General features: G+C 47.6%; 1 protein-coding gene across 18 annotated transcripts in view; it reads left to right on the top strand.

Annotated features, from left to right (window-relative positions):
• Window positions 1-26,619, top strand: part of slmapa (sarcolemma associated protein a) — a 144,939-nt gene that overhangs the window by 61,255 nt on the left and 57,065 nt on the right. For 15 of the 18 annotated variants that reach the window (XM_031825847.1, XM_031825846.1, XM_031825843.1 and 12 more), the window contains 5 exons: window positions 7,179-7,241; window positions 8,032-8,127; window positions 22,312-22,383; window positions 25,683-25,823; window positions 26,056-26,193. In XM_031825847.1, coding sequence (XP_031681707.1) covers window positions 7,179-7,241; window positions 8,032-8,127; window positions 22,312-22,383; window positions 25,683-25,823; window positions 26,056-26,193 — 510 coding nt within the window. Of the gene's footprint in view, window positions 1-7,178; window positions 7,242-8,031; window positions 8,128-16,682; window positions 16,719-18,723; window positions 18,730-22,311; window positions 22,384-25,682; window positions 26,194-26,619 lie in introns of those variants that run through there. The other 3 variants (XM_031825853.1, XM_031825850.1, XM_031825851.1) reach the window with 3 other exon arrangements.

The following is a 26,619-nucleotide window of genomic DNA, read 5'->3' as shown; positions in this document are numbered from 1 at the left end:
AGTTCAGGGCAGGATACTGTGTGGAGGCCAGCTAGTGGTGGCTATTTAACAGTCTGATGGCCTTGAGATAGAAGCTGTTTTTCAGTCTCTTGGTCCCAGCTTTGATGTACCTGTACTGACCTCGCCGTCTGGATGGTAAGCGGGGTGAACAGGCTGTGGCTCGGGTGGTTGATTGCTTTCCATTGACACTGGGTGCTGTAGATGTCCTGGAGGGCAGGCGGTGTGCACCCAGTTTAACATTGGGCCACCCTCTGGAGAGCCCAGCGGATGCTGACGGTGCAGGTGCCATACCAGGTGGTGATGCAGCCTGACAGGATGCTCTCAATGGTGCATCTGTAAAAGTTTTAGTCTTAGTGTGGTGAACCTGAGGCGGCCCCTGTCTGTGTTGGTGAACCATTTCAAGTTGTCAGTGATGTGTATGCGTAGGAACTTGACGCTTTTCACCCTCTCACTTCGGCCCCATTGATGTGAATGGAGGCATTCTCCCTCTGTCTCCTGAAGTCCACGATCAACTCCTTCGTTTTGTCGATGTCGAGGGAGAGGTTATTTCTCTGACACCACTCCGCCAGGGGCCTCACCTCACCAGTAGTCGTTGTTTGAACAGGGAATACAGGAAGGGGCAGAGTACGCACACAATAACCCATAATGATGAAGTGAAAACATTTTTATTTTTTTGGTGTGTGTGCAAATGTATTTATAAATGAAATACATAAATATCTGCCACGTGTGTTGCAGTTTCACTTCAGTGCCTTGTTGCAAATAGGATGCATGTTTGAAATATTTTTTTTATTCTGTACAGGCTTCCTTCTTTTCAGTCTGTCAATTAGGTTAGTATTGTGGAGTAACTACAATGTTGTTGATCCATCCTCAGTTTTCTCAAATTACAGCCATTCAACTTTGTTTTAAAGTCACTATTGGCTTCATGGTGAAATCGGAGCACGCTGGGCTCAGCCGGAGCACGCTGGGCTCAGCCGGAGCACGCTGGGCTCAGCCGGAGCACGCTGGGCTCAGCCGGAGCACGCTGGGCTCAGCCGGAGCACGCTGGGCTCAGCCGGAGCACGCTGGGCTCAGCCGGAGCACGCTGGGCTCAGCCGGAGCAGGTGGCCTAGCGGTTAGAGGGCCGGCAGGTGGCTTAGGGTGTTGGGCCAGTAACTGAAAGGTTACTAGATCGAATCCCCGAGCTGACAAGGTAAAAATCTGTCTTTCTGCCCCTGAACAGGCAGTTAACCCACTGTTCCAAGGCCGTCATTGTAAATAAGAATTTGTTCTTAACTGACTTTAAATATATATATATATATATAATAAAATAGGAGCACACTGGGCTCAGCAGAAGCTCCTACTAAGCCCGGTGTTCTCCTATTTTATTATATTTAGGAACAACAGTGATTTATGGTCAATTCTGAATAGCAGAGTCTTTTCAGAATATTTCCAAACTGATGGTTTGGTGTATAAATATAGACGATAGGCTACAATATTATGAAAAGTTACTATTGATCATATTGAAAAATATTTATTGCCATTTACATTGTGTAGAGTTTTTTTTGTGTGCCACTGTACCCTTTAAGCCCACCTGAGATAAATATCACATATTCAAAAATGTAATCTGTGTATGGTGCAAGGTTAATTTAACAGTAAAATAGACCAAAAATAGACGTGAGCTGTGAATGCCTGAAATATTTGTTATCTTGTTGTAGTTTAAGTTATGTTTCTACTGTGTGACTTTGACATGCTGGCACGACTGTTAGAAATGGGAAAAAAAAAACATTTTCAATTGGCAAGAAATAGTAGGTTATAGATATAATAACCAGATGAATTGGTTGAAATGTTAAACTGCAGAATGTATTTGTTTTATCCACAGATGGAAGTGGGAATGTGGGTTTAGTAGATACCCAAGCTAAAGTGAAGGATTAAATTGAAGCCTCAGTGGGGAGGAAACTCCATCTTTGGCTCATTTATGTTGCTGAAGACTGCTGGAGGAATTGTTGCTTTCCATTGTCGTTTCTGTTGCCCTTTGCATTCAGTAGCATCTATGAATGACATTTAATAATATTATTGACGTCAAACCAAGGACACGGGGGGGGGTGGTTCCTCATGTTGTGAGATTCTCACTAGTGTTTTACAGAACTGCTTCTGAGAGATTAGGATCAGGACATGCAATTGTTACAGTAAGCGACTGTAGTGGATGACTGCAGTGTAGCTGTTATTAGGAGGACATGTTGCATGGGTTGCTAAGGCATCAGAATATGTAAGTGTGTTATATTCAATTTAAACTCTGCAACAACAACAAAAAAGTCCTCTCTGTCAACTGCATTTATTTTCAGCAAACTTAACAGGTGTAAATATTTGTATGAATATAACAAGATTCAACAACTGAGACATAAACTGAACAGGTTCCACAGACATGTGACTAACAGAAATGGAATAATGTGTCACTGAACAAAGGGGGTCAAAATCAAAAGTAACAGTCTGTATCTGGTGTGGCCACCAGCTGCATTAAGTACTGCAGTGCATCTCCTACTTGTGGACAGGACTATATTTGCCAGTTATTGCTGTGAGATGTTACCCCAGTCTTTCACCAAGCACCTGCAATTTCCCGGACATTTCTGGTGTTTTTGCACACTGATTTGGCCAATTTCTTTATACCTTTATTTAACTAGGCAAGTCAGTTAAGAACACATTCTTATTTTAAATGACGGCCTAGGAGCGGTGGGTTAACTGCCTGTTCAGGGGCAGAACGACAGATTTGTACCTTGTCAGATTGGGGGTTTTGAACTTGCAAACTAGTCCAATGCTCGAACTACCCTACCTGCCCCAATGCATAGTGGCAACTGTTAAGTTTGGTGGAGGTGGAATAATGGTCTGGGGCTGTTTTCATGGTTCGGGCTAGGCCCCATTGTTCAACTGAAGGGAATGCTTAACCCTACAGCATGCAATGACAGATTATTCTGTGCTTCCAATTTTGTGGCAACTGGCCCTTTTCATGTTTCAATATGACAATGCCCCCATGCACAAAGTGACGTCCATACAGAAATGGTTTGTCGAGATTGGTGTGGAAGAACTTGACTGGCCTGCACAGAGCCCTGACCTCAACACCCATCGAACACCTTTGGGATGAATTGGAACGCCTACTGCCAGCCAGGCCTTAATGCCCAATATCAGAGCCCGACCTCACTAATGCTCTTGTGGCTGAATGGAAGCAAGTCCCCGCAGCAATGCTCCAACATCTAGTGGAAAGCCTTCCCAGAAGAGAGGAGGCTGTTATAGCAGCAAAGGGGGGGACCAACTCCATATTAATGCCCATGATTTTGGAGTGAGATGTTTGACCAAGCAGGTGTCCACATCATTTTGTAGTGTAGGCCTGCAGGGTACCTGGTCTGCACACAAATGTAGGCATATAAATCTAATTATTTGGAGATCTGATAGTATATCTGATTGGCTTAACGCACCACCATTAATGAGCTGTGGAGCTTCTCAAATGAATGTTTTCTTCACCTCAAACAGCATGTAAAGTCTGTTTTTACATCCATTGAGTATGACAATAGATCCTCAATCCTTCCATCTCTCTCCCTTTCGATAACCACTCAGCAAGAAAGGGGAAAAAATGCTCTGATCTAGTGAAAATATAAAATAAGCCTGCCTGATTACTGCTTATACCTTGCGCAAATAACCTAGAGCTGTGTCTCTGTCCCAAGCTCACTGGTGCAGGTAACTGAGTGCCCAGAATATTTGTAAGTTGTAAGTTTATTAGCGTGAGGGCAGTACTCAAGTTGATAGTTGTTACCATAGTTGGATGCAGACAGGACATGCATAGCCAATGTGATGTATAGGATATTTATTTTTGTCATTATGCAATGTATTTTATTTTGGTTAATCACATGACAATGGTTTTGAGGTACAAAGACGTTATAAATTAAATGAAGCTGTTCCACCAATGTGCATATGAAAACAATAACTGGCACACAGATCGTAACAAATTGTAAGATAAATTGCCATTCCACATGAAATGTTGCTAACTCCTCATGTAGCCTCTTCCCGGCGACTTCAGGAGAGTCGAAAGACCGTATGAGTGGGAGGAGAATGGTCAGGTTAATGTTTTTTTTTTTCCTCTTCTGGTTATCTTGATCTCTGGCTCCCTCTTGAATCATTTGTCTTATTTCATCAAACAATTTTGTATAAAGCATCAGACAAGCAGATTGTTGATTTTATTGAAATACATCAATTGGTCGAAGGAACAGAACATTTTCGGTTGACCCAAGATTGTTTTTATTCGGGGACAGCCCTAATTGTGAGTGTTGTAGCCTGTATGGGCAATGTTTTGTTAACAGTCATGAATAGTTTCTACATTTATACATGACGTGTCACATTATTTAAGTGTGTTAACTTCTGTGTGATATGATGAGCAGGGAGCTAACACATCCAGACAGCTCTAGTAATGAATCAGGAAGTGGACAGAGTGCTCTAGTAATGAATCAGGAAGTGGACAGACGGCTCTAGTAATGAATCAGGAAGTGGACAGACGGCTCTAGTAATGAATCAGGAAGTGGAACAGGCTCTTTGGTCTTCGTGCTATAAAGGGGCTGATACAGAGTTGATCCTTTCAATCACCTGAGACACATTTGACTGAAGTACCGAATGTAACAGAAATTATAGTACCGAATGTAACAGAAATTATAGTACCGAATGTAACAGAAATTATAGTACCGAATGTAACAGAAATTATAGTACCGAATGTAACAGAAATTATAGTACCGAATGTAACAGAAATTATAGTACCGAATGTAACAGAAATTATAGTACCGAATGTAACAGAAATTATAGTACCGAATGTAACAGAAATTATAGTACCGAATGTAACAGAAATTATAGTACCGAATGTAACAGAAATTATAGTACCGAATGTAACAGAAATTATAGTACCGAATGTAACAGAAATTATAGTACCGAATGTAACAGAAATTATAGTACCGAACCGGGGGATTATTTGTATTGAAAAAGTACAGAAGTTTCGGTATTCCATGCAACACTACCCGATGGCCCATTCAACACGTCGACAACATCTACTGTACATAGGAACTGACTGCATATCAAGCCCAGTCAAGCCAGTATGCAGGGTCTGACTGCATATCCAGCACAAGCCAGTACGCAGGGACTGACTGCATATCCAGCACAAGCCAGTACACAGGGACTGACTGCATATCAAGCCGAGTCAAGCCAGTATGCAGGGTCTGACTGCATATCCAGCACAAGCCAGTATGCAGGGACTGACTGCATGTCAAGCCAGTATGCAGGGTCTGACTGCATATCCAGCACAAGCCAGTATGCAGGGACTGACTGCATGTCAAGCCAGTATGCAGGGTCTGACTGCATATCCAGCACAAGCCAGTATGCAGGGACTGACTGCATATCAAGCCGAGTCAAGCCAGTATGCAGGGTCTGACTGCATGTCAAGCCAGTATGCAGGGTCTGACTGCATATCCAGCACAAGCCAGTACGCAGGGACTGACTGCATATCAAGCCGAGTCAAGCCAGTATGCAGGGTCTGACTGCATATCCAGCACAAGCCAGTATGCAGGGACTGACTGCATGTCAAGCCAGTATGCAGGGTCTGACTGCATATCCAGCACAAGCCAGTATGCAGGGACTGACTGCATATCAAGCCGAGTCAAGCCAGTATGCAGGGTCTGACTGCATGTCAAGCCAGTATGCAGGGTCTGACTGCATATCAAGCACAAGCCAGTATGCAGGGACTGACTGCATATCAAGCCCAGTCAAGCCAGTATGCAGGGTCTGACTGCATGTCAAGCCAGTATGCAGGGACTGACTGCATATCAAGCCCAGTCAAGCCAGTATGCAGGGTCTGACTGCATATCAAGCACAAGCCAGTACACAGGGACTGACTGCATATCAAGCCGAGTCAAGCCAGTACACAGGGACTGACTGCATATCAAGCCGAGTCAAGCCAGTACACAGGGACTGACTGCATATCAAGCCCAGTCAAGCCAGTACGCAGGGACTGACTGCATATCAAGCACAAGCCAGTACACAGGGACTGACTGCATATCAAGCCCAGTCAAGCCAGTACGCAGGGACTGACTGCATATCAAGCACAAGGCAGTACACAGGGACTGACTGCATATCAAGCCCAGTCAAGCCAGTACACAGGGACTGACTGCATATCAAGCCCAAGCCAGTACACAGGGACTGACTGCATATCAAGCACAAGCCAGTACGCAGGGACTGACTGCATATCAAGCACAAGCCATTACGCAGGGACTGACTGCATATCAAGCCGAGTCAAGCCAGTACGCAGGGACTGACTGCATATCAAGCCCAGTCAAGCCAGTACGCAGGGACTGACTGCATATCAAGCCCAGTCAAGCCAGTACGCAGGGACTGACTGCATATCAAGCCCAGTCAAGCCAGTACACAGGGACTGACTGCATATGAAGCCCAGTCAAGCCAGTATACAGGGACTGACTGCATATCAAGCCCAGTCAAGCCAGTACACAGGGACTGACTGCATATCAAGCACAAGCCAGTACACAGGGACTGACTGCATATCAAGCCCAGTCAAGCCAGTATACAGGGACTGACTGCATATCAAGCCCAGTCAAGCCAATACAGTGTTGTCTTACTCTGTAGATTGGGAGGGAAGTTCCTTAGGCAGGCTCCTTGTTTAGGACTCTTAATCTCATTAGATGCAGAGCACAGGCCAAATTGAATTACTTATCTTCTGCTCTCTTTTCTTGCCTGCACTGTCCTAAACACCAAACTATACTCTCCTCCTGGCCTAAACACAGAGCTCCTCTCCTCCTGACCTAAACACAGAGCTCCTCTCCTTTCCCTGCCTGACTAGAGCGACAGGTTTATTTTAGGGTCCAGTGAAGGAGAGGGTTGCCCTGTAACCTTGTAACCTAGCATCATACAGCACAGCCCTATATCTGATGGTCTGACGCTGACGCTGTCAATATCTAAACTGACTCTTTTTACTGAGACGCTGACTCATGACTCACTGACTCTTTTGGACCCTCCCATAATCTATACATAGTTTCCACATGTTAGGCACAGCAATATATGTATTGGGTGGTGTGTGAGTCTTACCAGTGGTTCTATCTAACCTGGTGTGTGTTACCAGTGTTCCTATCTACTGTAACCTGGTATGTGTCTCTCTCCTGCAGGTTGCAGCCAACACCCCCAGTATGTACTCTCAGGAACTCTTCCAGCTCTCCCAGTATCTGCAGGTATGGAATAACACTGACATCTACTGGCCAGGCAGTGCGACTACACTCTACTGCCTGGTGCATGGATTCAGTCTTACTGTGTAACTGTGGTCTTGACTGTTAAAATTATATGGGACATTGAAGATTTGAACCATGTACTTCGCTCTTTCTCTTTCATATGTCTTATACTACATGTTATTGGTGTAATGTTTACAGTCTAACGTCGTCTCATGCTATGTCATGTTTACGGTCTAACGTCGTCTCATGCTATGTCATGTTTACGGTCTAACGTCGTCTCATGCTATGTCATGTTTACGGTCTAACGTCATCTCATGCTATGTCATGTTTACGGTCTAATGTCGTCTCATGCTATGTCATGTTTACGGTCTAACGTCGTCTCATGCTATGTCATGTTTACGGTCTAACGTCGTCACATGCTATGTCATGTTTACGGTCTAAAGTCGTCTCATGCTATGTCATGTTTACGGTCTAAAGTCGTCTCATGCTATGTCATGTTTACGGTCTAACGTCGTCACATGCTATGTCATGTTTACGGTCTAACGTCGTCTCATGCTATGTCATGTTTACGGTCTAACGTCGTCTCATGCTATGTCATGTTTACGGTCTAACGTCGTCTCGTGCTATGTCATGTTTACGGTCTAACGTCGTTAGAAAATAATTGGATGACTCATAATAGATGCTACTTGAGCATCCGACTGAATGCTGATGGATTTCGTATTCTCTCCCTCTTATTCCTCCTCTTATTCCTTCTCCCTCCTCTCCCTCCCTCCTCTCTCCCTCCCCCTGGCAGGAGGCCCTACACAGGGAGCAGATGTTGGAACAGAAGTTGGCAACGCTGCAACGCCTACTGGCCACCACACAGGAGGCTTCAGAGAGCAGCTGGCAGGTAGTTACTATACACTACCACCCTAACCCTACTGGCCACCACACAGGAGGCTTCAGAGAGCAGGTAGTTACTATACACTACCACCCTAACCCTACTGGCCACCACACAGGAGGCTTCAGAGAGCAGGTAGTTACTATACACTACCACCCTAACCCTACTGGCCACCACACAGGAGGCTTCAGAGAGCAGGTAGTTACTATACACTACCACCCTAACCCTACTGGCCACCACACAGGAGGCTTCAGAGAGCAGCTGGCAGGTAGTTACTATACACTACCACCCTAACCCTACTGGCCACCACACAGGAGGCTTCAGAGAGCAGGTAGTTACTATACACTACCACCCTAACCCTACTGGCCACCACACAGGAGGCTTCAGAGAGCAGCTGGCAGGTAGTTACTATACACTACCACCCTAACTCTACTGGCCACCACACAGGAGGCTTCAGAGAGCAGGTAGTTACTATACACTACCACCCTAACCCTACTGGCCACCACACAGGAGGCTTCAGAGAGCAGCTGGCAGGTAGTTACTATACACTACCACCCTAACCCTACTGGCCACCACACAGGAGGCTTCAGAGAGCAGGTAGTTACTATACACTACCACCCTAACCCTACTGGCCACCACACAGGAGGCTTCAGAGAGCAGCTGGCAGGTAGTTACTATACACTACCACCCTAACCCTACTGGCCACCACACAGGAGGCTTCAGAGAGCAGGTAGTTACTATACACTACCACCCTAATCCTACTGGCCACCACACAGGAGGCTTCAGAGAGCAGGTAGTTACTATACACTACCACCCTAACCCTACTGGCCACCACACAGGAGGCTTCAGAGAGCAGGTAGTTACTATACACTACCACCCTAACCCTACTGGCCACCACACAGGAGGCTTCAGAGAGCAGCTGGCAGGTAGTTACTATACACTACCACCCTAACCCTACTGGCCACCACACAGGAGGCTTCAGAGAGCAGCTGGCAGGTAGTTACTATACACTACCACCCTAACCCTACTGGCCACCACACAGGAGGCTTCAGAGAGCAGCTGGCAGGTAGTTACTATACACTACCACCCTAACCCTACTGGCCACCACACAGGAGGCTTCAGAGAGCAGGTAGTTACTATACACTACCACCCTAACCCTACTGGCCACCACACAGGAGGCTTCAGAGAGCAGGTAGTTACTATACACTACCACCCTAACCCTACTGGCCACCACACAGGAGGCTTCAGAGAGCAGGTAGTTACTATACACTACCACCCTAACCCTACTGGCCACCACACAGGAGGCTTCAGAGAGCAGGTAGTTGCTATACACTACCACCCTAACCCTACTGGCCACCACACAGGAGGCTTCAGAGAGCAGCTGGCAGGTAGTTACTATACACTACCACCCTAACCCTACTGGCCACCACACAGGAGGCTTCAGAGAGCAGCTGGCAGGTAGTTACTATACACTACCACCCTAACCCTACTGGCCACCACACAGGAGGCTTCAGAGAGCAGGTAGTTACTATACACTACCACCCTAACCCTACTGGCCACCACACAGGAGGCTTCAGAGAGCAGCTGGCAGGTAGTTACTATACACTACCACCCTAACCCTACTGGCCACCACACAGGAGGCTTCAGAGAGCAGCTGGCAGGTAGTTACTATACACTACCACCCTAACTGCCACCACACAGGAGGCTTCAGAGAGCAGCTGGCAGGTAGTTACTATACACTACCACCCTAACTGCCACCACACAGGAGGCTTCAGAGAGCAGCTGGCAGGTAGTTACTATACACTACCACCCTAACCCTACTGGCCACCACACAGGAGGCTTCAGAGAGCAGCTGGCAGGTAGTTACTATACACTACCACCCTAACCCTACTGGCCACCACACAGGAGGCTTCAGAGAGCAGCTGGCAGGTAGTTACTATACACTACCACCCTAACCCTACTGGCCACCACACAGGAGGCTTCAGAGAGCAGCTGGCAGGTAGTTACTATACACTACCACCCTAACCCTACTGGCCACCACACAGGAGGCTTCAGAGAGCAGATAGTTACTATACACTACCACCCTAACCCTACTGGCCACCACACAGGAGGCTTCAGAGAGCAGCTGGCAGGTAGTTACTATACACTACCACCCTAACCCTACTGGCCACCACACAGGAGGCTTCAGAGAGCAGGTAGTTACTATACACTACCACCCTAACCCTACTGGCCACCACACAGGAGGCTTCAGAGAGCAGCTGGCAGGTAGTTACTATACACTACCACCCTAACCCTACTGGCCACCACACACGAGGCTTCAGAGAGCAGCTGGCAGGTAGTTACTATACACTACCACCCTAACCCTACTGGCCACCACACAGGAGGCTTCAGAGAGCAGGTAGTTACTATACACTACCACCCTAACCCTACTGGCCACCACACAGGAGGCTTCAGAGAGCAGCTGGCAGGTAGTTACTATACACTACCACCCTAACCCTACTGGCCACCACACAGGAGGCTTCAGAGAGCAGGTAGTTACTATACACTACCACCCTAACCCTACTGGCCACCACACAGGAGGCTTCAGAGAGCAGGTAGTTACTATACACTACCACCCTAACCCTACTGGCCACCACACAGGAGGCTTCAGAGAGCAGGTAGTTACTATACACTACCACCCTAACCCTACTGGCCACCACACAGGAGGCTTCAGAGAGCAGGTAGTTACTATACACTACCACCCTAACCCTACTGGCCACCACACAGGAGGTTTCAGAGAGCAGGTAGTTACTATACACTACCACCCTAACCCTACTGGCCACCACACAGGAGGCTTCAGAGAGCAGGTAGTTACTATACACTACCACCCTAACCCTACTGGCCACCACACAGGAGGCTTCAGAGAGCAGGTAGTTACTATAAACTACCACCCTAACCCTACTGGCCACCACACAGGAGGCTTCAGAGAGCAGGTAGTTACTATACACTACCACCCTAACCCTACTGGCCACCACACAGGAGGCTTCAGAGAGCAGGTAGTTACTATACACTACCACCCTAACCCTACTGGCCACCACACAGGAGGCTTCAGAGAGCAGGTAGTTACTATACACTACCACCCTAACCCTACTGGCCACCACACAGGAGGCTTCAGAGAGCAGGTAGTTACTATACACTACCACCCTAACCCTACTGGCCACCACACAGGAGGCTTCAGAGAGCAGGTAGTTACTATACACTACCACCCTAACCCTACTGGCCACCACACAGGAGGCTTCAGAGAGCAGGTAGTTACTATACACTACCACCCTAACCCTACTGGCCACCACACAGGAGGCTTCAGAGAGCAGGTAGTTACTATACACTACCACCCTAACCCTACTGGCCACCACACAGGAGGCTTCAGAGAGCAGGTAGTTACTATACACTACCACCCTAACCCTACTGGCCACCACACAGGAGGCTTCAGAGAGCAGGTAGTTACTATACACTACCACCCTAACCCTACTGGCCACCACACAGGAGGCTTCAGAGAGCAGGTAGTTACTATACACTACCACCCTAACCCTACTGGCCACCACACAGGAGGCTTCAGAGAGCAGCTGGCAGGTAGTTACTATACACTACCACCCTAACCCTACTGGCCACCACACAGGAGGCTTCAGAGAGCAGGTAGTTACTATACACTACCACCCTAACCCTACTGGCCACCACACAGGAGGCTTCAGAGAGCAGCTGGCAGGTAGTTACTATACACTACCACCCTAACCCTACTGGCCACCACACAGGAGGCTTCAGAGAGCAGCTGGCAGGTAGTTACTATACACTACCACCCTAACCCTACTGGCCACCACACAGGAGGCTTCAGAGAGCAGGTAGTTACTATACACTACCACCCTAACCCTACTGGCCACCACACAGGAGGCTTCAGAGAGCAGCTGGCAGGTAGTTACTATACACTACCACCCTAACCCTACTGGCCACCACACAGGAGGCTTCAGAGAGCAGCTGGCAGGTAGTTACTATACACTACCACCCTAACCCTACTGGCCACCACACAGGAGGCTTCAGAGAGCAGCTGGCAGGTAGTTACTATACACTACCACCCTAACCCTACTGGCCACCACACAGGAGGCTTCAGAGAGCAGGTAGTTACTATACACTACCACCCTAACCCTACTGGCCACCACACAGGAGGCTTCAGAGAGCAGGTAGTTACTATACACTACCACCCTAACCCTACTGGCCACCACACAGGAGGCTTCAGAGAGCAGCTGGCAGGTAGTTACTATACACTACCACCCTAACTCTACTGGCCACCACACAGGAGGCTTCAGAGAGCAGCTGGCAGGTAGTTACTATACACTACCACCCTAACCCTACTGGCCACCACACAGGAGGCTTCAGAGAGCAGCTGGCAGGTAGTTACTATACACTACCACCCTAACCCTACTGGCCACCACACAGGAGGCTTCAGAGAGCAGGTAGTTACTATACACTACCACCCTAACCCTACTGGCCACCACACAGGAGGCTTCAGAGAGCAGCTGGCAGGTAGTTACTATACACTACCACCCTAACCCTACTGGCCACCACACAGGAGGCTTCAGAGAGCAGCTGGCAGGTAGTTACTATACACTACCACCCTAACCCTACTGGCCACCACACAGGAGGCTTCAGAGAGCAGGTAGTTACTATACACTACCACCCTAACCCTACTGGCCACCACACAGGAGGCTTCAGAGAGCAGCTGGCAGGTAGTTACTATACACTACCACCCTAACCCTACTGGCCACCACACAGGAGGCTTCAGAGAGCAGGTAGTTACTATACACTACCACCCTAACCCTACTGGCCACCACACAGGAGGCTTCAGAGAGCAGGTAGTTACTATACACTACCACCATAACCCTACTGGCCACCACACAGGAGGCTTCAGAGAGCAGCTGGCAGGTAGTTACTATACACTACCACCCTAACCCTACTGGCCACCACACAGGAGGCTTCAGAGAGCAGGTAGTTACTATACACTACCACCATAACCCTACTGGCCACCACACAGGAGGCTTCAGAGAGCAGCTGGCAGGTAGTTACTATACACTACCACCCTAACCCTACTGGCCACCACACAGGAGGCTTCAGAGAGCAGGTAGTTACTATACACTACCACCCTAACCCTACTGGCCACCACACAGGAGGCTTCAGAGAGCAGGTAGTTACTATACACTACCACCCTAACCCTACTGGCCACCACACAGGAGGCTTCAGAGAGCAGGTAGTTACTATACACTACCACCCTAACCCTACTGGCCACCACACAGGAGGCTTCAGAGAGCAGGTAGTTACTATACACTACCACCCTAACCCTACTGGCCACCACACAGGAGGCTTCAGAGAGCAGGTAGTTACTATACACTACCACCCTAACCCTACTGGCCACCACACAGGAGGCTTCAGAGAGCAGGTAGTTACTATACACTACCACCCTAACCCTACTGGCCACCACACAGGAGGCTTCAGAGAGCAGGTAGTTACTATACACTACCACCCTAACCCTACTGGCCACCACACAGGAGGCTTCAGAGAGCAGGTAGTTACTATACACTACCACCCTAACCCTACTGGCCACCACACAGGAGGCTTCAGAGAGCAGCTGGCAGGTAGTTACTATACACTACCACCCTAACCCTACTGGCCACCACACAGGAGGCTTCAGAGAGCAGGTAGTTACTATACACTACCACCCTAACCCTACTGGCCACCACACAGGAGGCTTCAGAGAGCAGGTAGTTACTATACACTACCACCCTAACCCTACTGGCCACCACACAGGAGGCTTCAGAGAGCAGGTAGTTACTATACACTACCACCCTAACCCTACTGGCCACCACACAGGAGGCTTCAGAGAGCAGGTAGTTACTATACACTACCACCCTAACCCTACTGGCCACCACACAGGAGGCTTCAGAGAGCAGGTAGTTACTATACACTACCACCCTAACCCTACTGGCCACCACACAGGAGGCTTCAGAGAGCAGGTAGTTACTATACACTACCACCCTAACCCTACTGGCCACCACACAGGAGGCTTCAGAGAGCAGGTAGTTACTATACACTACCACCCTAACCCTACTGGCCACCACACAGGAGGCTTCAGAGAGCAGGTAGTTACTATACACTACCACCATAACCCTACTGGCCACCACACAGGAGGCTTCAGAGAGCAGCTGGCAGGTAGTTACTATACACTACCACCCTAACCCTACTGGCCACCACACAGGAGGCTTCAGAGAGCAGGTAGTTACTATACACTACCACCCTAACCCTACTGGCCACCACACAGGAGGCTTCAGAGAGCAGGTAGTTACTATACACTACCACCCTAACCCTACTGGCCACCACACAGGAGGCTTCAGAGAGCAGGTAGTTACTATACACTACCACCCTAACCCTACTGGCCACCACACAGGAGGCTTCAGAGAGCAGGTAGTTACTATACACTACCACCCTAACCCTACTGGCCACCACACAGGAGGCTTCAGAGAGCAGGTAGTTACTATACACTACCACCCTAACCCTACTGGCCACCACACAGGAGGCTTCAGAGAGCAGGTAGTTACTATACACTACCACCCTAACCCTACTGGCCACCACACAGGAGGCTTCAGAGAGCAGGTAGTTACTATACACTACCACCCTAACCCTACTGGCCACCACACAGGAGGCTTCAGAGAGCAGCTGGCAGGTAGTTACTATACACTACCACCCTAACCCTACTGGCCACCACACAGGAGGCTTCAGAGAGCAGGTAGTTACTATACACTACCACCCTAACCCTACTGGCCACCACACAGGAGGCTTCAGAGAGCAGGTAGTTACTATACACTACCACCCTAACCCTACTGGCCACCACACAGGAGGCTTCAGAGAGCAGGTAGTTACTATACACTACCACCCTAACCCTACTGGCCACCACACAGGAGGCTTCAGAGAGCAGGTAGTTACTATACACTACCACCCTAACCCTACTGGCCACCACACAGGAGGCTTCAGAGAGCAGGTAGTTACTATACACTACCACCCTAACCCTACTGGCCACCACACAGGAGGCTTCAGAGAGCAGGTAGTTACTATACACTACCACCCTAACCCTACTGGCCACCACACAGGAGGCTTCAGAGAGCAGGTAGTTACTATACACTACCACCCTAACCCTACTGGCCACCACACAGGAGGCTTCAGAGAGCAGGTAGTTGCTATACACTACCACCCTAACCCTACTGGCCACCACACAGGAGGTTTCAGAGAGCAGGTAGTTACTATACACTACCACCCTAACCCTACTGGCCACCACACAGGAGGCTTCAGAGAGCAGGTAGTTACTATACACTACCACCCTAACCCTACTGGCCACCACACAGGAGGCTTCAGAGAGCAGCTGGCAGGTAGTTACTATACACTACCACCCTAACCCTACTGGCCACCACACAGGAGGCTTCAGAGAGCAGGTAGTTACTATACACTACCACCCTAACCCTACTGGCCACCACACAGGAGGCTTCAGAGAGCAGGTAGTTGCTATACACTACCACCCTAACCCTACTGGCCACCACACAGGAGGCTTCAGAGAGCAGGTAGTTACTATACACTACCACCCTAACCCTACTGGCCACCACACAGGAGGCTTCAGAGTGCAGGTAGTTACTATACACTACCACCCTAACCCTACTGGCCACCACACAGGAGGCTTCAGAGAGCAGCTGGCAGGTAGTTACTATACACTACCACCCTAACCCTACTGGCCACCACACAGGAGGCTTCAGAGAGCAGGTAGTTACTATACACTACCACCCTAACCCTACTGGCCACCACACAGGAGGCTTCAGAGAGCAGGTAGTTACTATACACTACCACCCTAACCCTACTGGCCACCACACAGGAGGCTTCAGAGAGCAGGTAGTTACTATACACTACCACCCTAACCCTACTGGCCACCACACAGGAGGCTTCAGAGAGCAGGTAGTTACTATACACTACCACCCTAACCCTACTGGCCACCACACAGGAGGCTTCAGAGAGCAGGTAGTTACTATACACTACCACCCTAACCCTACTGGCCACCACACAGGAGGCTTCAGAGAGCAGGTAGTTACTATACACTACCACCCTAACCCTACTGGCCACCACACAGGAGGCTTCAGAGAGCAGGTAGTTACTATACACTACCACCCTAACCCTACTGGCCACCACACAGGAGGCTTCAGAGAGCAGGTAGTTACTATACACTACCACCCTAACCCTACTGGCCACCACACAGGAGGCTTCAGAGAGCAGCTGGCAGGTAGTTACTATACACTACCACCCTAACCCTACTGGCCACCACACAGGAGGCTTCAGAGAGCAGGTAGTTACTATACACTACCACCCTAACCCTACTGGCCACCACACAGGAGGCTTCAGAGAGCAGGTAGTTACTATACACTACCACCCTAACCCTACTGGCCACCACACAGGAGGCTTCAGAGAGCAGGTAGTTACTATACACTACCACCCTAACCCTACTGGCCACCACACAGGAGGCTTCAGAGAGCAGCTGGCAGGTAGTTACTATACACTACCACCCTAACCCTACTGGCCACCACACAGGAGGCTTCAGAGAGCAGGTAGTTACTATACACTACCACCCTAACCCTACTGGCCACCACACAGGAGGCTTCAGAGAGCAGGTAGTTACTATACACTACCACCCTAACCCTACTGGCCACCACACAGGAGGCTTCAGAGAGCAGGTAGTTACTATACACTACCACCCTAACCCTACTGGCCACCACACAGGAGGCTTCAGAGAGCAGGTAGTTACTATACACTACCACCCTAACCCTACTGGCCACCACACAGGAGGCTTCAGAGAGCAGGTAGTTACTATACACTACCACCCTAACCCTACTGGCCACCACACAGGAGGCTTCAGAGAGCAGGTAGTTACTATACACTACCACCCTAACCCTACTGGCCACCACACAGGAGGCTTCAGAGAGCAGGTAGTTACTATACACTACCACCCTAACCCTACTGGCCACCACACAGGAGGCTTCATCTACAAGACCCTGCTAGGTAAAGTCCCCCCTTATCTCAGCTCGCTGGTCACCATAGCATCTCCCACCTGTAGCACACGCTCCAGCAGGTATATCTCTCTAGTCACCCCCAAGACCAATTCTTTCTTTGGCCGCCTCTCCTTCCAGTTCTCTGCTGCCAATGACTGGAACGAACTACAAAAATCTCTGAAACTGGAAACACTTATCTCCCTCACTAGCTTTAAGCACCAACTGTCAGAGCAGCTCACAGATTACTGCACCTGTACATAGCCCACCTAAAATTTAGCCCAAACAACTACCTCTTTCCCAACTGTATTTAATTTTTATTTATTTATTTATTTTGCTCCTTTGCACCCCATTATTTTTTTTATTTCTACTTTGCACATTCTTCCATTGCAAAACTACCATTCCAGTATTTTACTTGCTATATTGTATTTACTTTGCCATCATGGCCTTTTTTTGCCTTTACCTCCCTTCTCACCTCATTTGCTCACATTGTATATAGACTTGTTTATACTGCATTATTGACTGTATGTTTGTTTTTACTCCATGTGTAACTCTGTGTCGTTTTATCTGTCGAACTGCTTTGCTTTATCTTGGCCAGGTCGCAATTGTAAATGAGAACTTGTTCTCAACTTGCCTACCTGGTTAAATAAAGGTAAAATAAAAAATAAATAAAAAGAGAGCAGGTAGTTACTATACACTACCACCCTAACCCTACTGGCCACCACACAGGAGGCTTCAGAGAGCAGGTAGTTACTATACACTACCACCCTAACCCTACTGGCCACCACACAGGAGGCTTCAGAGAGCAGGTAGTTACTATACACTACCACCCTAACCCTACTGGCCACCACACAGGAGGCTTCAGAGAGCAGGTAGTTACTATACACTACCACCCTAACCCTACTGGCCACCACACAGGAGGCTTCAGAGAGCAGGTAGTTACTATACACTACCACCCTAACCCTACTGGCCACCACACAGGAGGCTTCAGAGAGCAGGTAGTTACTATACACTACCACCCTAACCCTACTGGCCACCACACAGGAGGCTTCAGAGAGCAGGTAGTTACTATACACTACCACCCTAACCCTACTGGCCACCACACAGGAGGCTTCAGAGAGCAGCTGGCAGGTAGTTACTATACACTACCACCCTAACCCTACTGGCCACCACACAGGAGGCTTCAGAGAGCAGGTAGTTACTATACACTACCACCCTAACCCTACTGGCCACCACACAGGAGGCTTCAGAGAGCAGGTAGTTACTATACACTACCACCCTAACCCTACTGGCCACCACACAGGAGGCTTCAGAGAGCAGGTAGTTACTATACACTACCACCCTAACCCTACTGGCCACCACACAGGAGGCTTCAGAGAGCAGGTAGTTACTATACACTACCACCCTAACCCTACTGGCCACCACACAGGAGGCTTCAGAGAGCAGGTAGTTACTATACACTACCACCCTAACTGCCACCACACAGGAGGCTTCAGAGAGCAGCTGGCAGGTAGTTACTATACACTACCACCCTAACCCTACTGCAGGTACCAATTCCACAATCCTAAAGTATTTATATGTTTTTTTTCCAGATAAAAGGTTAATATGTGGTCTGTACAACACTCCCTCCCTCTGCGGTCATTACCACTAGACCAGCCCTTTGTCAAGCCTTCTGAACCACTTCACTTCCTACAACACTCCCTCCCTCTGCGGTCATTACCACTAGACCAGCCCTTTGTCAAGCCTTCTGAACCACTTCACTTCCTACAACACTCCCTCCCTCTGCGGTCATTACCACTAGACCAGCACACAAGCCCTTTGTCAAGCCTTCTGAACCACTTCACTTCCTACAACACTCCCTCCCTCTGCGGTCATTACCACTAGACCGGCACTCAAGCCTTCTGAACCACTTCACTTCCTACAACACTCCCTCCCTCTGCGGTCATTACCACTAGACCAGCACACAAGCCCTTTGTCAAGCCTTCTTAACCACTTCACTTCCTACAACACTCCCTCCCTCTGCGGTCATTACCACTAGACTGGCACACAAGCCCTTTGTCAAGCCTTCTGAACCACTTCACTTTCTACAACACTCCCTCCCTCTGCGGTCATTACCACTAGACCAGCCCTTTGTCAAGCCTTCTGAACCACTTCACTTCCTACAACACTCCCTCCGTATAATGGATAATGGCTTTTACTGACTGACTGCTAGAGTACCAGCAGAAAATATTCACTCTGCTTGACTTTCCCCACATTGGGGCGGCAGGGTAGCTTAGTGGTTAGAGCGTTGGACTAGTAACCGGAAGGTTGCAAGTTCAAATCCCCGAGCTGACAAGGTACAAATCTGTCGTTCTGCCCCTGAACAGGCAGTTAACCCACTGTTCCCCGGCCGTCATTGAAAATAAGAATTTGTTCTGAACTGACTTGCCTAGTAAAATAAAGATAAAATAAATTGTGTTGTTACAGCCTGAATTTAACATGGATTATATTTAGATTGTTTTTGTCACTGTCCTACACACAATACTGTGTGTAAGTGGAGGTATGCTTTTCAGTATTTTACAAAATCAAGCCGACATAAGTTCAGGTGTATAAATGTGCTGAGCAAGTGACATAATAAGTTGCATGGACTCACTCTGTGTGCAATAATAGTGTTTAACATGATTTCTGAATGACTACCTCATCTCTGTACCCCACACATACAATTATCTGTACGGTCCCTCATCTCTGTTCCCCACACGTACAATTATCTGTACGGTCCCTCATCTCTGTTCCCCACACATACAATTATCTGTACGGTCCCTCATCTCTGTTCCCCACACATACAATTATCTGTACGGTCCCTCATCTCTGTTCCCCACACGTACAATTATCTGTACGGTCCCTCATCTCTGTTCCCCACACATACAATTATCTGTACGGTCCCTCATCTCTGTTCCCCACACGTACAATTATCTGTACGGTCCCTCATCTCTGTTCCCCACACGTACAATTATCTGTACGGTCCCTCATCTCTGTACCCCACACGTACAATTATCTGTACGGTCCCTCATCTCTGTACCCCACACGTACAATTATCTGTACGGTCCCTCATCTCTGTTCCCCACACGTACAATTATCTGTACGGTCCCTCATCTCTGTACCCCACACGTACAATTATCTGTACGGTCCCTCATCTCTGTACCCCACACGTACAATTATCTGTACGGTCCCTCATCTCTGTACCCCACACGTACAATTATCTGTACGGTCCCTCATCTCTGTACCCCACACATACAATTATCTGTACGGTCCCTCATCTCTGTTCCCCACACGTACAATTATCTGTACGGTCCCTCATCTCTGTACCCCACACGTACAATTATCTGTACGGTCCCTCATCTCTGTACCCCACACGTACAATTATCTGTACGGTCCCTCATCTCTGTTCCCCACACGTACAATTATCTGTACGGTCCCTCATCTCTGTACCCCACACGTACAATTATCTGTACGGTCCCTCATCTCTGTACCCCACACGTACAATTATCTGTACGGTCCCTCATCTCTGTACCCCACACGTACAATTATCTGTACGGTCCCTCATCTCTGTACCCCACACGTACAATTATCTGTACGGTCCCTCATCTCTGTACCCCACACGTACAATTATCTGTACGGTCCCTCATCTCTGTTCTCCACACGTACAATTATCTGTACGGTCCCTCATCTCTGTTCCCCACACGTACAATTATCTGTACGGTCCCTCATCTCTGTACCCCACACGTACAATTATCTGTACGGTCCCTCATCTCTGTACCCCACACGTACAATTATCTGTACGGTCCCTCATCTCTGTACCCCACACATGCAATTATCTGTACGGTCCCTCAGTCCAGCAGTGAATTTCAAACACAGATTCAACCATAAACAGGGGTGTTTTCCAATGCCTTGCAAAGAAAAGGCCCCTATTGGTAGATGGGTAAATGTTTTTTAAAAGCTGATATTAAATATCCCTTTGAGCAGGGTGAAGTTATTAATTACACTTTGTATGGTGTTACAATACACCCAGTCACTACAAAGATACAGACGTCCTTCCTAACTCAGTTGCCGGAGAGGAAGGAATCCACTCAGGGATTTCACCGAGGCCAATGGTGACTTTAAAACAGTCACAGAGTTTAATGGCTGTGATAGGATAAAAACTGAGGATGGACCAACAACATTGTAGTTACTCCACAATAATAATATAAATGACAGAGGGAATAGAAGGAAGCCTGTACAGAATAAAAACATTCTGAAACATGCTTCCTGTTTGAAACTAGGCACTGGAGTAGTACTGAAAAACATGTGGCAAAGCCATTTAACTTTCTGTCCTGAATGCAAAGTGTAGTGTTTGAGGCATATCCAATACAACACATTACTGAGTACCACTCTCCATATTTTCAAGCATAGAGGTGGCTGCATCATGTTATGGGTATACTTGTAATGGTTAAGGACTGGGAAGTTTTTCAGGATAACTAAGCACAGGCAAAACCCTGGAGGAAAACCTGGGTTCAGTCTGCTTTCCACCAGACACTGGGAGATGAATTTACCTTTCAGCAGGACAATAACCTAAAACACAAGGCCAAATCTACACGGGAGTAGCTTACCAAGTTCCTGAGTTCCTGTTCTTGAGTGGCCGAGTTAGTTTTGACTTAAATCTGCTTGAAGATCTATGGCAAGACCTGACAATGGTTGTCTATCAATGATCAACAACCAATTTGACAGAGCTTGAAGAATTTTTTAAAAGAATAATGGGCTAATGTGGCACAATCCAGGTGTGTAAAGCTCTTGGAGACCTAACCGAGTAAGACTCACAGCTGTCATCTCCAAAGGTGATTCTAACATGTATTGACTCGTGTGTGGATACTTATGTAAATTATATTTATGTGTTTTCATTTTAATAAATTAGCTAACATTTCAAAAAACGTGTTTTTACTTTGTCATTGTGGGGTATTGTGTGCAGATGGGTGAGAAAATAACTCAATTTAATCCATTTTGAATTCAGTCTGTAATACCGTACTTCCTGAAGGCACTGTCTGTGAAACGTGTTGGTTATGTTGTCTGTCTCTTCTAGGCGTTGATAGATGAGGACCGGCTTCTCTCCAGACTAGAGGTGATGGGCAACCAGCTACAGTCCTACTCTAAAGTAAGAACATTTAAATGATATACTGAACAAAAATCTAAATGCAACATGTAAAGTGTTGGTCCGATGTTTTCATGAGCTGAAATAAAAGATCCCAGAAATGTTCCATACGCACAAAAAGCTGATTTCTTGCTAATTTTGTGCACAAATTTGTTTACATCCCTGTTAGTGAGCGTTTCTCCTTTGTCAAGATAATCCATCCACATGACTGACAGGTGCGGCATATCACGAAGCTGATTAAACAGCATGATCATTACACAGGTACACCTTGTGCTTGGGGCAATAAAGGGCCACTCTAAAACAATGCTGCAGATGTCTCAAGTTTTGAGGGAGCGTGCAGTTGGCATGCTGACTGCAGGAATGTCCACCAGAGCTGTTGCCAGAGAATTTAATATTAATTTCTCTACCATAAGCTGCCTCGCATCATTTCAGAGAATTTGGCACTACATGTAACCAGTCCAGGTTAGGACCTCCACATCCGGCTACTTCACCTGCGGCATCGTCTGAGACCAGCCACCCAGACAGCTGATGAAACTCGGGGTTTGCACAACCGAAGAATTTCTGCACCGATTGTCAGAAACCGTCTTAGGGAAGCTCATCTGCCTGCTTGTCCTCACCAGGGCCTTGACCTGACTGCAATTCGATGTTGTAACCGACTTCAGTGGGCAAATGCTCACCTACGATGGCGACTGGCATGCTTGAGAAGTGTGGTCTTCACGGATGAATCCCAGTTTCAACTATACTGGGCAGATGGCAGACAGCGTGTGGGTGAACGAGCACTGATGTCAACTTTGTGAACTTGGGTTATGGTGTGAGCAGGCATAAGATACAGACAACGAACCTAATTGTATTTTATCAATGGCAAATTGAATGCACAGATATACCGTAATGAGATCCTGAGGCCCATTGTCGTGCCATTCATCCACCTCCATCACCTCACGTTTCAGCATGATAATGCACAGTCCCCATATCGTAAGGATCTGTCCACAATTCCTGGAAGCTGAAAATGTCCCAGTTCTTCCATGGCCTGTATACTCACCAGACATGTCACTCATTGAGCATGTATTTTTTAATTTCACCTTTATTTAACCAGGGAGGCCAGTTGAGAACAAGTTCTCATTTACAACTGTGACCTGGCCAAGATAAAGCAAAGCAGTGCGACACAAACACCAGAGTTACACATAAACAAACACAGTCAATAATACGGTAGAATGTCTATATACAGTGTGTGCAAAAGCCATGAGGAGGTAGGGCAATAAATAGGCCATAGGAGTCAATCATTACAATTTAGCAGATTAACACTGGAGTGATAAATGAGCAGATGATGATGTGCAAGTTGAGATACTGGTGTGCAAAAGAGCAGAAAAGTAAATAAAAACAATATGGGGATGAGGTAGGTAGATTGGGTGGGCTATTTACAGATGGACTATGTACAGCTGCAGCGATCGGTTAGCTGCTCAGATAGCTGATGTTGTTTAAAGTTAGTGAGGGAAATAGTCCCCGGCTTCAGCGATTTAGAAAAATAATAATAATTTACAATTCATTTGGGATGCTCTGGATCGACGTGTTATAGTTTCCGACAATATCCAGCAACTTGACACAACCATTGAAGAGGAGTGGGACAACATTCCACAGGCCAAAACCAACAGCCTGATTAACTCTGTGTGAAGGAGATGTGTCGCGCTGCATGAGACAAAATGGTGGTCACACCAGATACTGACTGGTTTTCTGATCACATCAGATACTGACTGGTGTTCTGATCCACTCCCCTACCTTTTTGTTAAAGGGATCTGTGACCAACAGATGCATATCTGTATTCCCAGTCATGTGAAATCCATAGATTAGGGCCTAATGAATACATTTCAATTGACTGATTTCCTCATATGAACTGTAAATTGTTGCATGTTGCGTTTTATATCTTTGTTCAGTGTAAATACCTACTCTAAAGTAAGAAAATATAAATGATACATCCCAACTCTAAAGAACATTTTAAAGTAGGAAAAAGTTGAGTATTTGGTCCCGTATTCATAGCACATACTGATGACATCAAGCTTGTGACTCTACACACTAGTTGGCTTCTTTAGCTGTTTGTTTTGTGCTTAATTGAAATGAATGGTAAATAAGTTACAGGCACAAATATCATACCCCCAAGACATGCTAACCTCTCACCATTACAATAACAGGGGAGGTTAGCATTTTATATCATACCCCCAAGACATGCTAACCTCTCACCATTACAATAACAGGGGAGGTTAGCATTTTATATCATACCCCCAAGACATGCTAACCTCTCACCATTACAATAACAGGGGAGGTTAGCATTTTATATCATACCCCCAAGACATGCTAACCTCTCACCATTACAATAACAAGGGAGGTTAGCATGTCTTGGGGGTATGATATAAAATGCTAACCTCCCCTGTTATTGTAACCATCTCTCACCATTATAATAATAGGGAAGTTTAGCATTTTTGGGGAGGTATGCTATATGGGGGATCCCGAGTGGTGCAAGGCACTGCATCTCAGTGCAGGAGGCGTCACTACAGAACCTGGTTTGATTCCAGGCTGTATCACAACCTGCCCTGATTGGGAGTCCCATAGAGCGGCGCACAATTGGACCAGCGTCGGCCGGGGTAGGCCGTCAATGTAAAGAAGAATTTGTTCTTTACTGACTTGTTAAATAAAGATTAAATAAAATAAAGAACACCAAATATGTGCGTCTAATTTATTTACCATTAATCTCTATTGGTCACGACATAATCTGAAACACAACCAAAACAAACAGCAAATGCATCCACCATGTTTGCGTGCTATGAACTTGGCACCAAATACAACCTTCTGACTACTTCAATACACATATAAGTGAATGTGTCCCGAATAGTTTTGGTCCCCTAAAATGGGGCGGATTATGTACACAAAAATGATGTAATTTCTAAACGGTTCACCCGATATGGTTGAAAATACCCTCAAATTAAAGCTGACAGTCTGCACTTTGACCTCATAGTCAAATCCAAAGTGCTGGAATACAGAGCCAAAACAACAACATGTGTCACTGTCCCAATACTTTCGTAGTTCACTCTATTTATCTATTGACATTCTAAAAGACATGCATGTTTTCTTCTTCTGGATTTGGGTCAATACTTTCCTCTGACCATGGGAACTGATGGTCACTTTACATGGTCAGAGAAATTCATGACCCTATGACTGTGTATTAGTCTAAGCACTAGACAGCCCCTCCCATCTCTCGCTTACCTCTGTCTCTCTCTCTCTCTCTTTCTCTCTCTTCTCTCCCCCCTCTAAAGAACCAAACCGAGGATGGGATGCGTAACGAGCTGGTAGCCCTGCAGGAAGACAAACACAACTATGAGACCACGGCCAAAGAGTCCCTGAGGAAGGTCCTACAAGAGAAGATAGAGGTGGTCAGGAAGCTGTCAGAGGTCGAGGTGAGACGGGTCTTCCTGTGCAATAGGGTTAGCGTTAAGGCTAGGTAGAGGGGGCTCAGGAAGAGGTCGAGGTGAGACAGGTCTTCCTGTGCAATAGGGTTAGCGTTAAGGCTAGGTAGATGTGGTCAGGAAGAGGTCAGAGGTCGAGGTGATACTCCGGGGCTGGGTGACGTGTGTGTGTGTGTGTGTGGGGAGGATGAACGTGCTGCTATCTCACCTGTTGTCGTTCCAGAGATCTCTGAGTAACACGGAGGATGAGTGTACTCATCTGAAGGAGATGAACGAGAGGAACCAGGAGGAGCTCAGAGAACTGGCTAATAAATACAACGGGGCCATCAACGAGATCAAGGACCTCACTGACAAGATAAAGGTACAGTAGGTGGAAGTGGCTGGTGAGGGGGGGGGGCAGGTTGGAGGGGAGAGGGGGGGCACTGTTTGGAGGGGGGGGGGGGGCAGGTTGGAGGGGGGGCGGACAGGTTTTTTTTGGGGGGGGGGGGGTGGAGATGGGGGGGGGGTACAGGTTTTTGGGGGGGGTTGGAGAGGGGGGGGTACAGGTTTTTGGGGGGGGTTGGAGATGGGGGGTACGGGTTTTTGGGGCTTGTTGGAGAGGGGGGGTTGGAGAGGGGGGTACAGGTTTTGGTGGGGTACAGGTTGGAGAAGGGGGTGGAGAGGCTTTGGGGGGAGAGGGGGGGCGGACAGGTTTTGGGGGGGTACAGGTTGGAGAGGCTTTAAGATCAGATTTCTATCTATTGTCTGACCACCAGCACACACACATCAGATTCTCCATTGCACACGT

The sequence above is a fragment of the Oncorhynchus kisutch genome, linkage group LG5 (assembly GCF_002021735.2).
Source record: "Oncorhynchus kisutch isolate 150728-3 linkage group LG5, Okis_V2, whole genome shotgun sequence".
Lineage (NCBI taxonomy): Eukaryota > Metazoa > Chordata > Actinopteri > Salmoniformes > Salmonidae > Oncorhynchus > Oncorhynchus kisutch.
This window is presented reverse-complemented; position numbering and strand designations above follow the sequence as displayed.